At 37.5% G+C, this 13,419-nt stretch overlaps 1 protein-coding gene across 1 annotated transcript in view; it reads left to right on the forward strand.

The window, feature by feature from the left end:
- Window positions 1-13,419, forward strand: part of MSH3 (mutS homolog 3) — a 756,380-nt gene that overhangs the window by 632,206 nt on the left and 110,755 nt on the right. The window contains exon 25 of the mRNA XM_053699713.1: window positions 7,023-7,149. Within this exon, the coding sequence (XP_053555688.1) occupies window positions 7,023-7,149 (127 nt within the window). The remainder of the gene's footprint in view (window positions 1-7,022; window positions 7,150-13,419) is intronic.

Consider the following 13,419-nt stretch of genomic DNA (forward strand, 5'->3'; position numbering starts at 1 on the left):
CTTTTGATTCACAAGGCTTATTTGGAGGCGGGGCAATCTCCGCCTCAGAGAATTACAGCTCATTCTACTAGATCAATCGCCACTTCTTGGGCTTTTAATAATGAAGCTTCGGTTGATTAGATTTGCAAAGCAGAAACTTGTTCTTCTTTGCATACATTTACTACATTTTACCATTTTGATGTATTTAATTCTTCTGAAGCAGTCTTTGGTAGAAAAGTTCTTCAGGCAGCGGTCTCAGTTTGATTCTTCTGCTTATGATTTAAATATTTTTTTTCTAATTTATGTGAAATTTATGAGAGAGACTTATTTTTTGTGTGGATTTAATTTTTTTCAGCGGAAATAGCTGTTTTTATTTGATCCCTCCCTATCTAGTGACTTTTCTGTGGTCTTCAAAATCTTTTGTATTTCTATCCCATACGTCACTAGCTCATGGACTCTTGCCAATTACATGAAAGAAAACATAATTTATGTAAGAACTTACCTGATAAATTCATTTCTTTCATATTGGCAAGAGTCCATGAGGCCCACCCGTTTTATGGTGGTTATGATTTTTGTATAAAACCACAATTATATTTCCAGTTCCTCTTTTTGTATGCTTTTTTACTCCTTATTTTATCACCCTACTACTTGGCCATTTGTTAAACTGAATTGTGGGTGTGGTGAGGGGTGTTTTATAGGCATTTTGAGGTTTGGGAAACTTTGCCCCTCCTGGTAGGATTGTATATCCCATTTGTCACTAGCTCATGGACTCTTGCTAATATGAAATTAATTTATCAGGTAAGTTCTTACATAAATTATGTTTTTGTGTGATTGGTAAATTTGGTAAACCAAGGTGCTTTAAAGGCATAACTAACATCCCTGTAGATTATCATGCACAAAGTAAAAGTTGGATGAATGCAGACATTTTTAAGAAGTGGTTTAATACTTTGTTTGTTCCCAGTGTTAAATAAAATGTACTAAACAAAGGAATACCAGAGGATAGTAAAGTTCTGTTGCTTCTAGATAACTGTCACGCACAACCTCCTGCTGAAGAGCTTGTTAATGGCAACCTTTTTTGTAAATTATCTTCCAGCTAATGTTACAAGTCTGATCCAACCAATGGATCAAGGAGTGATTCAAAATTTAAAAATGTTTTACAATTTTTACAATAATTTTTTCTCAAGAACTTCACGACTTGGCTTGTTGTGGATGAAGCTATCCCAATAACTTATACACTAAATACAGGAGACATCATAGAAGCTGTTATGAATCGTGGAAAAATTAATGTTGTATAGGAGGAATAAATTGATGACGATGGGTGTGAGGTGAAAAAAGTGTCTTGGCAGAGAGCTACTGAAGTTCATTTTTTTTATAAAGCTGCATGCCAGTACAGCATCATCTACTGATGTTGATCCAAAACCGTCTACATCCACATTAAGTTAAATTTATCTTTACAGTATTTGTCTTAATTTGCTTTTATTTACTGTAACAGCATTTTAACTAAAAATGCATTATACAGTACTGTTAAACTGTGTTACATAAAGTTAAGTTTATCTTTATTTGTCTTAATTTGCTTGAATTTACTGTAACAGCATTTAAAATAAAAATGCATAATAAAACTGTTACATTAAGTTGTTTGTCTTTACAGTATTTGTATTACAGTAATTCACTTTTACTGTATTTACTGTAACACTATTTAAAATAAAAATGCATAATAAAACTGTTACATTAAATTAAGTTTGTCTTTATTTGTAATAATTAGCTTTTATTTACTGTATTTAAATATTAATATCAAGTAAATACAGTGTTTATAGTAAAGTATGGGTTATAAAACTAGTTAGGCCTGTCGTATACCTCTGTCTTAGGCCTGTCACTAAATGAGTGTTTAGCAACAGATGTATATGTATGATTCTCGCAAAAGAGGACAAAAAAAGATGCTGTAAGAATTATTCTTAATATGACTTACATGGTATATGGTATATGTTTCATGGTTAGCCTTGTGTCTGGTATCCATAAGTACCTGGGGTATGACTTCTATAGTAGGTCATTGGTCATGCCCTTTTAAGTGACAATCAAGGTGTCCCTCATATTAGTCATATGGCATATTCTTTCATTACAAACATTCCAGTTAGACAGTTCTGGTTCTCAGTGCCTTGTGTCAGGTATTTTAGAGTTACCCATGTCAAATGACCTCACTATGCATTCTTTGGTCCTGAGCTTACAAAGGGCAATCAAGTAATTCTGCATTATCATACGGAGAAAGCATGAGATATGGAAATTGTTACACATCTGGCATGGAAGCCCAACAGAGTACTCCCCTTGGTACTGGTCATATTCGGTATCACCCTTTTTATTATGGTCATAATGTCTACTGGCCTAGGGTGCTAACTAATCCATCTCAAACCAACCCACCATTTCCCTATCCCCATATAACTGGGAGATATTAGAGTGGTTCTCATTATATATGGTCATGCCTCACCGACACCTTAGCGGTGAATGGCCATCCTGGGGTGGTGTAAGCAGATTTAAAGAAAGCAGTGCCAGTCTATTGACATATTTAGACCATTTGGCTGTAGTGAACCGAGCCTGTGTGTCCATCTGGCTTCCAATTTACGAAGTGCATTGTCCCTATCACCCCCTATTTTGAGAGGTGGGACATGGTCTATGAGAATAAACCTCATTTCCGAGACCTTGTGCCCTGTTGTAAGGAAATGTCTTGCTACTGGCTGTTCGCTTTCCCCATTTTTCAGTGCTATCCTAATGACTGCCTGGTGATTTTCCATGCACTTCCTGTCATCGTCAGTGGTTTTATCCACGTAAAACAAACCACAGCAGCAGCTCAGCAGGTAGATAACAAAAGTTGATGTGCACGTAAGAAAGTGCCTGATCTCAAACCTCTGGTTTGTGTGTGGGTGTCTAAAGTAGCTGCATGCGGTCATGCCACTGCAGGTGGTGCATCCACTGCAGTGAAAGCATCCAATCTTGGTTGTTTTCAGCCATTTCTCCTTGCTGTAGCAGTGACTGGGGTCAGTAAGCATCATCAAGTCTCTAATGTTTCTCTCCCTTCTGTATCCCATTATGGGGGGGTCAATTTTCTTAAATGATAGAGTTGGATCTGTTTGGAGGATTTGCCATCTGCAGCACATGGCCCTTGCCAGCTCATGCTTATCAATGTTATATGTTGTTGAAAAGACTAATCTGCGGTCAGTCTGGTTATGCTCTTTATTGTTCTGTTCCATTATCTCAAATCTATGACTTTATTGATCATCTGTGGTCTGTTTCCCCGCTGTTGGAATTTCTTGGACATCATTTGGAGCTGTACTACTTTGTTGTCCTCCTCCGAGTTGTTCCTAGTTAAGTGGGTCATCTGTGACTTGATGATCGCTCTCCGTGTGTGGGGGGGGGGGGTGGTGAGGTGATTTAAGGTTGAAAAAAATCGGAATTAAGGTTGAAAAAATCCTATTGGCTAATGCAATCAGCCAATAGGATTGAAGTTCAATCCCATTGGCTGACTTCTGCCTGTCTGGAGGACCACTTCTACCGGCTTCGTTGAAGACATGTTGCCGCTTGGGTGAAGACTTCTCCCGGTAAGTGGATCTTCAGGGGGTTAGTGTTAGGATTTTTTAAGGGTGTATTGGGTGGGTTTTATTTTTAGGTTAGGGCTTTGGGCAGCAATAGAGCTAAATGCCCTTTCAAGGGCAATGCCCATCCAAATGCCCTTTTCAGGGCAATGGGGAGCTTAGGTTTTTTTAGTTAGGGTTTTATTTGGGGGGTTGGTTGTGTGGGTGGGGGGGTTTTACTGATGGGGGGGGTGTGTGTATTTTTTTTTTACAGGTAAAAGAGCTGATTTCTTGGGGGCAATGCCCTGCAAAAGGCCCTTTTAAGGGCTATTGGTACTTTAGTTTAGGCTAGGGTTTTTTTTTATTTTGGGTGGGCTTTTTTTATTTTGATAGGGCTATTAGATTAGGTGTAATTCATTTAAAGATCTTGTAATTTGTTTTTTATTTTCTGTAATTTAGTGTTTGTTTGTTTTTATAATTTTGATAATTGTATTTGATTTATTTAATTGTATTTCATTTAGGTAAGTTATTTAATTGTAATGTTAGTTGTAAGTGTAACTTAGGTTAGGTTTTATTTTACAGGTAAATTTGTATTTATTTTAGCTAGGTAGTTATTAAATAGTTAATAACTATTTAGTAACTATTCTACCTAGTTTAAATAAATGCAAACTTGCCTGTAAAATAAAAATAAACCCTAAGCTAACTACAATGTAACTATTAGTTATATTGTAGCTAGCTTAGGGTTTATTTGATAGATAATTATTTAGTTTTAAATAGGAATAATTTAGTTAATGATATTAATTTTATTTAGAGTTATTTAAATTATATTTAAGTTAGAGGGTGTTAGGGTTAGACTTAGGTTTAAAGAGTTAGTAAATTTAGAATAGTGGCGGCGACGTTGGGGGCAGCAGATTAGGGGTTAATAAATGTAGGTAGGGGGCGGCGATGTTGGGGGCAGCAGATTAGGGGTTAATAAGTATAATGTAGGTGGCGGCGATGTCTGGAGCGGCAGATTAGGGGTTAATAATTTTCTTTTAGTGTTTGCGATGTGGGAGGGCCTCAGTTTTGGGGTTAATAGGTAGTTTATGGGTGTTAGTGTACTTTTTAGCACTTTAGTTATGAGTTTTATGCTACAGCTTTGTAGCGTAAAACTCATAACTACTGACTTTAAAATGCGTTAGGAATCTTGGCGGTAGAGGGTGTACCGCTCACTTTTTGGCCTCCCAGGCAATCTCGTAATACCGGCGCTATGGAAGTCCCATAGAAAAAAGCTGTTACGAAATTTACATAAGTTTATTTGCGGTAAGGCCAAAAAAGTGTGCGGTACACCTATACCTGCAAGACTCGTAATACCAATGGGCGTAAAAAAGCAGCGTTAGGACCTGTTAACTCTGCTTTTTTACCTTAATGCAAAACTCGTAATCTAGGCGTTTGTTTTTCACCATGTTGGAAGGGGTTTATGGACCCCGAAATGTCACTATGATTTAAAGGGACAGTCTACACCAGAATTTTTATTGTTTTAAAAGATAGATAATCCCTTTATTGCCCATTCCCCAGTTTTGCATAACCAACACAGTTATATTAATATACTTTTAACCTCTGTGATTATCTTGTATCTAAGCCTCTGCAAACTACCCCTTTATTTCAGTTCTTTTGACAGACTTGCAGTTTAACCAATCAGTGCCTGCTCACAGATTATTTCACGTGCACGAGCACAGTGTTATCTATATGAAATACGTGAACTAACACCCTCTAGTGGTGAAAAACTGTTAAAATGCATTCTGAAAAGAGGTGGTCTTCAAGGTCTAAGAAATTAGCATATGAACCTCCCAGGTTAAGCTTTCAACTAAGAATACCAAGAGAACAAAGCAAAATTGGTGATAAAAGTAAATTGGAAAATTGTTTAAAATTACATGCTCTATCTGAATCATAAAAGTTTATTTTGGCCTAGACTGTCCCTTTAAAAATAAATTGATTACTTTATCACAAATCCAGTGAGTGCAGTATTTATGTGCTTTTATTGAAATTTAATCCAGACTAAGCACCCTGGTCGCTGACTACCTGGCAGTGAGAGTGCAGATACTTGTGGATTTTAAAATATATATATATATATATATATATATAGATAGATAGATACGATAGATACTATAGATAGATAAGATAGATAGATAGATATCAATCTGGCTATGCATATAAATTATTATTGAGCTTTTCTCATTTTACATTTTGTTTATGTTACCTTTTGTTCAGTAATGTAATCCCTTATTTTATGTTCTGAGAGGAATTGCCTGGTATTTCGGCGCTGGACTGACCGTAATAGGCGGGATCAGACTGATATACTACAGGAAAGTTCTACTCTGTGAAAAGCATTACTGGGCGAAAAGGAGCTGTACCCAGGTGGTAAATCGCTATAGAACAAGCTAATAATGGTATTGAGCTGGTTGTTTGTTCCTGTAAGTGCGCTTCTCTATTTATGTATTTAGTCTCCCTATGGGAAAAAGGGGAATTGAGACGTGGACTCCTTGCTCAGTGTGCTTAGAGGAATATGGATACACCTCACTGACGAGGCCCAATGGAGGCCGAAACGATTGTCTGGGGTTGCTGTGTTCCTTGAGAGGAATTGCCTGGTATTTTGGCGCTGGTCTACCATAATAGGCGTGATCAGACTGATATACTACAGGAAAGTTCTACTCTGTGAAAAGCATTACTGTGCGAAAAGAAGCTGCACCCAGGTGGTGAATCACCATAGAACAGGCTAACAATGGTATTGAGCTGGTTGTTCGTTCCTGTAAGTGCGCTTCTCTCTGTGTGCACTTATTTTATGAGGATACCTTAAAGCTGGATAAGTTAGAGATTCTAGGCCAGATTACAAGTGGAGCGCTAACTATCGCTTTCTAGTTTGGCTCTAGAGACTTTTATCAAAGTTACAGCCTTTCATATATTTGCTGCAATTCTGATCTTTATTTAAGCCTACATGTTAGACAACTACAATCCTTTGGCCCTAGAGTGGCCTCCCTAATACTATGTGTTTATCCCTACCATTCTAGCTATATTGAATGCATGGTTCAAAAGTGACCCATATTTGTTTCAGTTAAAGAAGTGTTTATATTTGTGTTATCGGATTCTCATTTATATTCTATCGAATATGTGAGACCCAAGAGTGGTCTTTTATTTTTCAGTTTCCTTCTGTTACACTTTATCTTAATGCTCTGGAGCTCTAAAAGTTGTCTTGTGTGAAATACATGTTTCTAGACAAAATAGGAAAATTAGGTTTTTATACTATTGATGTTTTCTATAGAGGAATTTAGACTTCACTTTTAATATAATTGCTGTGATTTTGATGTATGCATCCTGTACCTTGCATCACTTATCTTGTATAGTCTACACAAATTGTAAACCTTAAATAAAAATAACATGGAAAAAATAATAATTTATAAATAATATAAAGAGGTTTTTATCACCTCCATATTTGTTTTTTACTAGGTCACATCATTAACTCTGTTTGTCACACATTATCCTCCATTGTGTGAACTGGAAAAGATCTATGCAAAGAATGTTGGAAACTACCATATGGCTTTTTTTCTTGAAGAAGATGAAAACAAAGAAAATGGTAAGATTAATAGATATTTAAAGGCTTTGAGCATAAAATGCAATTGTAATGATTATCAGTGTTCTGTGTGTGCTATAGAATGATTTGAAAGTGTGTAGTACTATTTGGCTAGATTTAGATAGACTTTAAAAGGATATAAAACAGTCGGTTTCATTGTTCTTGTGTTATACTTAATAGAAATCATTGCAATATGTATTATTCGTCATTTTAGAAGGATTTTATCTTTTATTTAGTTTTTTTCTTTTTTTTTTAACTTAATTTGTACAGTGTCCATTACTTCCTGTCACAGCCGTGCAAGGGGGCTGGGGTCTTTACAGGAAGGCTTGATGTCATTAGTCTTCTAAAGGGACTTGAGCTGGCTTAGTGTTTAGTGAATGCAAGAGAAACAGTTAATCTGTATTGCCCTTGCTCAGAATAGGCAGGATGCAAGTTAAGTTCTAAACATGTCTGCTCTCTTATCTCCCCGAGGGCAGTGGCTACAATGAGAGTTCTAATTGCTCATTTTGCTAGAAAGTAAGGCCTAGATTTAGAGTTCGGCGGTAGCCGTCAAAACCAGCGTTAGAGGCTCCTAACGCTGGTTTTGGGCGCCCGCTGGTATTTGGAGTCAGTGATTAAAGGGTCTAACGCTCACTTTTCAGCCGCGACTTTTCCATACCGCAGATCCCCCTACGCCATTTGCGTAGCCTATCTTTTCAATGGGATCTTTCTAACGCTGGTATTTAGAGTCGTTTCTGCAGTGAGCGTTAGAGCTCTAACGACAAGATTCCAGCCGCCTGAAAATAGCAGGAGTTAAGAGCTTTCTGGCTAACACCGGTTTATAAAGCTCTTAACTACTGTACCCTAAAGTACACTAACACCCATAAACTACCTATGTACCCCTAAACCGAGCTCCCCCCACACCGCCGCCACTCGATTAAAATTTTTAACCCCTAATCTGCCGACCGCCACCTACGTTATACTTATGTACCCCTAATCTGCTGCCCCTAACCCCGCCGACCCCTGTATTATATTTATTCACCCCTAACCTGCCCCCCACAACGTCGCCGCCAGCTACTTACAATAATTAACCCCTAATCTTCCGACCGCAAATCGCCGCCACCTACGTTATCCCTATGTACCCCTAATCTGCTGCCCCTAACACCGCCGACCCCTATATTATATTTATTAACCCCTAATCTGCCCCCCTCAACGTCGCCGACGCCTGCCTACACTTATTAACCCCTAATCTGCCGAGCGGACCTGAGCGCTACTATAATAAAGTTATTAACCCCTAATCCGCCTCACTAACCCGATCATAAATAGTATTAACCCCTAATCTGCCCTCCCTAACATCGCCGACACCTACCTTCAATTATTAACCTCTAAACTTCCGATCGGAGCTCACCACTATTCTAATAAATGGATTAACCCCTAAAGCTAAGTCTAACCCTAACACTAACACCCCCCTAAGTTAAATATAATTTTTATCTAACGAAATTAATTAACTCTTATTAAATAAATTATTCCTATTTAAAGCTAAATACTTACCTGTAAAATAAATCCTAATATAGCTACAATATAAATTATAATTATATTATAGCTATTTTAGGATTAATATTTATTTTACAGGCAACTTTGTAATTATTTTAACCAGGTACAATAGCTATTAAATAGTTAAGAACTATTTAATAGTTACCTAGTTAAAATAATAACAAATTTACCTGTAAAATAAATCCTAACCTAAGTTATAATTAAACCTAACACTACCCTATCAATAAAATAATTAAATAAACTACCTACAATTAACCTAACACTACACTATCAATAAATTAATTAAATACAATTTCTACAAATAAATACAATTAAATAAACTTGCTAAAGTACAAAAAATAAAAAAGAACTAAGTTACAGAAAATAAAAAAATATTTACAAACATAAGAAAAATATTACAACAATTTTAAACTAATTACACCTACTCTAAGCCCCCTAATAAAATAACAAAGCCCCCCAAAATAAAAAATTCCCTACCCTATTCTAAATTAAAAAAGTTACAAGCTCTTTTACCTTACCAGCCCTGAACAGGGCCCTTTGCGGGGCATGCCCCAAGAATTTCAGCTCTTTTGCCTGTAAAAGAATAAATACAATACCCCCCCCCCCAACATTACAACCCACCACCCACATACCCCTAATCTAACCCAAACCCCCCTTAAATAAACCTAACACTAAGCCCCTGAAGATCTTCCTACCTTGTCTTCACCATCCAGGTATCACCGATCCGTCCTGGCTCCAAGATCTTCATCCAACCCAAGCGGGGGTTGGCGATCCATAATCCGGTCCAGAAGAGGCTCCAAAGTCTTCCTCCTATCCGGCAAGAAGAGGACATCCGGACCGGCAAACATCTTCTCCAAGCGGCATCTTCGATCTTCTTCCATCCGGTGCGGAGCGGGTCCATCTTGAAGCAGGCGACGCGGATCCATCCTCTTCTTCCGATGTCTCCCGACTAATGACGGTTCCTTTAAGGGACGTCATCCAAGATGGCGTCCCTCGAATTCCGATTGGCTGATAGGATTCTATCAGCCAATCGGAATTAAGGTAGGAATTTTCTGATTGGCTGATGGAATCAGCCAATCAGAATCAAGTTCAATCCGATTGGCTGATCCAATCAGCCAATCAGATTGAGCTCGCATTCTATTGGCTGTTCCGATCAGCCAATAGAATGCGAGCTCAATCTGATTGGCTGATGGGATCGGCCAATCGGATTGAACTTGATTCTGATTGGCTGATTCCATCAGCCAATCAGAAAATTCCTACCTTAATTCCGATTGGCTGATAGAATCCTATCAGCCAATCGGAATTCGAGGGACGCCATCTTGGATGACGTCCCTTAAAGGAACCGTCATTAGTCGGGAGACATCGGAAGAAGAGGATGGATCCGCGTCGCCTGCTTCAAGATGGACCCGCTCCGCACAGGATGGAAGAAGATCGAAGATGCCGCTTGGAGAAGATGTTTGCCGGTCCGGATGTCCTCTTCTTGCCGGATAGGAGGAAGACTTTGGAGCCTCTTCTGGACCGGATTATGGATCGCCAACCCCCGCTTGGGTTGGATGAAGATCTTGGAGCCAGGACGGATCGGTGATACCTGGATGGTGAAGACAAGGTAGGAAGATCTTCAGGGGCTTAGTGTTAGGTTTATTTAAGGGGGGTTTGGGTTAGATTAGGGGTATGTGGGTGGTGGGTTGTAATGTTGGGGGGGGGGGTATTGTATTTATTCTTTTACAGGCAAAAGAGCTGAAATTCTTGGGGCATGCCCCGCAAAGGGCCCTGTTCAGGGCTGGTAAGGTAAAAGAGCTTGTAACTTTTTTAATTTAGAATAGGGTAGGGAATTTTTTATTTTGGGGGGCTTTGTTATTTTATTAGGGGGCTTAGAGTAGGTGTAATTAGTTTAAAATTGTTGTAATATTTTTCTTATGTTTGTAAATATTTTTTTATTTTCTGTAACTTAGTTCTTTTTTATTTTTTGTACTTTAGCTAGTTTATTTAATTGTATTTATTTGTAGCAATTGTGTTTAATTTATTTATTGATAGTGTAGTGTTAGGTTAATTGTAGGTAATTGTAGGTAGTTTATTTAATTATTTTATTGATAGGGTAGTGTTAGGTTTAATTATAACTTAGGTTAGGATTTATTTTACAGGTAAATTTGTTATTATTTTAACTAGGTAACTATTAAATAGTTAATAACTATTTAATAGCTATTGTACCTGGTTAAAATAATTACAAAGTTGCCTGTAAAATAAATATTAATCCTAAAATAGCTATAATATAATTATAATTTATATTGTAGCTATATTAGGATTTATTTTACAGGTAAGTATTTAGCTTTAAATAGGAATAAGTTATTTAATAAGAGTTAATTAATTTCGTTAGATGTAAATTATATTTAACTTAGGGGGGTGTTAGTGTTAGGGTTAGACTTAGCTTTAGGGGTTAATACATTTATTAGAATAGTGGTGAGCTCCGATCGGAAGTTTAGGGGTTAATAATTGAAGGTAGGTGTCGGCGATGTTAGGGAGGGCAGATTAGGGGTTAATACTATTTATGATAGGGTTAGTGAGGCGGATTAGGGGTTAATAACTTTATTATAGTAGCGCTCAGGTCCGCTCGGCAGATTAGGGGTTAATAAGTGTAGGTAGGTGTCGGCGACGTTGTGGGGGGCAGATTAGGGGTTAATAAATATAATATAGGGGTCGGCGATGTTAGGGCAGCAGATTAGGGGTACATAGGGATAACGTAGGTTGCGGCGGTTTACGGAGCGGCAGATTAGGGGTTAAAAAAAATATGCAGGGGTCAGCGATAGCGGGGGCGGCAGATTAGGGGTTAATAAGTGTAAGATTAGGGGTGTTTAGACTCGGGGTACATGTTAGGGTGTTAGGTGCAGACGTAGGAAGTGTTTCCCCATAGGAATCAATGGGGCTGCGTTAGGAGCTGAACGCTGCTTTTTTGCAGGTGTTAGGTTTTTTTTCAGCTCAAACAGTCCCATTGTTTCCTATGGGAGAATCGTGCACGAGCACGTTTTTGAGGCCGGCCGCGTCCGTAAGCAACTCTGGTATCGAGAGTTGCTTTTGCGGTAAAAATGCTCTACGCTCCTTTTTTGGAGCCTAACGCAGCATTTGTTTTAACTCTCGATACCAGAGTTAAATTTATGGTGCGGCCAGAAAAAAGCCCGCGGAGCGTTAACAGCCCTTTTACCGCCGAACTCCAAATCTAGGCCTAAGTAAGTTATTTGCCGATTATTTATTTTTTACACACAATCTGTTCTTTTTATGTTTACTTTATTTAACATATTTGTTTGTACTAAATGAGCACTGTTTTGTATCCATTTAACAACTTTGGTATCTAATACAGGTTTTATTATAAAATATGGTTTTCAGATGCTTGTAACTTTTTGATTGCAACAACATATTTTGCTGAAATTGTAATTTTAATACACAATGAAAATGTAAAATCTACTCAAAAAACATTTTAAACAGGGACTTTTGATTTTTTGTTTTGTTTTACCAATGCTGACTAACTGACTTTTTACAAAGACATTGGAAAGCCCTAAGAAATGTTATAATAAAAAAAATATTTTTTAACTTGTATAAATAGAATATTTAAATGTATTTATTTTATTTTCAATGTATTTATTTCACTGTTTTAGGAATGATTCTTTAGATAATTAGCATGCAGTGCTTTATTTGTGGACACATTTCATCTCAGCCCAAAATATAATTCTATAGATTTCATGTGGTATAGCACATAGGACTTGTATTGTGTTGTGTAGCAATGACAAAAAAAGTGTATCCTATTAATTATATGCTGAAAAGAATCTGCTGATGGTATGAGAGGGTGGCTGCGTAACTTCCATCAATGTTTTTTTCAGTCAGATTGGGATTTCTTTCATGTAATTGGCAAGAGTCCATGAGCTAGTGACGTATGGGATATACAATCCTACCAGTTTCCCAAACATCAAAATGCCTATAAATACACCCCTCACCACACCCACAATTACGTTTTTACAAACGTTGCCTCCTATAGAGGTGGTGAAGTAAGTTTGTGCTAAGATTTCTACGTTGATATGCGCTTCTCAGCATTTTGAAGCCCGATTTCCTTGGAGTACAGTGAATGTTAGAGGGATGTGAAGGGAGTATCACCTATTGAATGCAATGGTTTTCCTAGCGGGAGATCTATTTCATAGGTTCTCTGTTCATCTCCTACCTCCTTTATTCAGATCAATGATATACTCTCATTTTCCATTACCTCTACTGATAACTGTTTCAGTACTGGTTTGGCTATCTGCTATATGTGGATGGGTGTCTTTCAGTAAGTATGTTTTCATTACTTAAGACACTCTCAGCTATAGTTTGGCACTTTATACATTAATATAAAGTTCTAAATATATGTATTGTACTTATATTTGCCATGAGTCAGGTTTATGTACATTTCCTTTTGCAGATTATCAGTTTCATATTTGAGAAAAAACATATTCAGGAAAATACTTTTCTTACCTGGGGTATAGTCTTTTTTCAATTGACTGCTTTTTTATTAAATTTTGCAGGCAAAATTAGGCTCGCGAGGGCGCAAAATGGCAAAGTTTATTGCGTCATTCTTGGCATGAGAATTTTTTTGGCGTGAAGGTACGTCCGATGACGCAAATTTGTCATTTCCGGCATCTTAGTTAATGCCGAGTTCCTTGCACAAGGTTGCGTCTACAGTGACGCAAGTGTGTCATTTCAGGATGTTGTTAGCGCCAA

This window comes from Bombina bombina, chromosome 2 (genome assembly GCF_027579735.1).
Source record: "Bombina bombina isolate aBomBom1 chromosome 2, aBomBom1.pri, whole genome shotgun sequence".
NCBI lineage: Eukaryota > Metazoa > Chordata > Amphibia > Anura > Bombinatoridae > Bombina > Bombina bombina.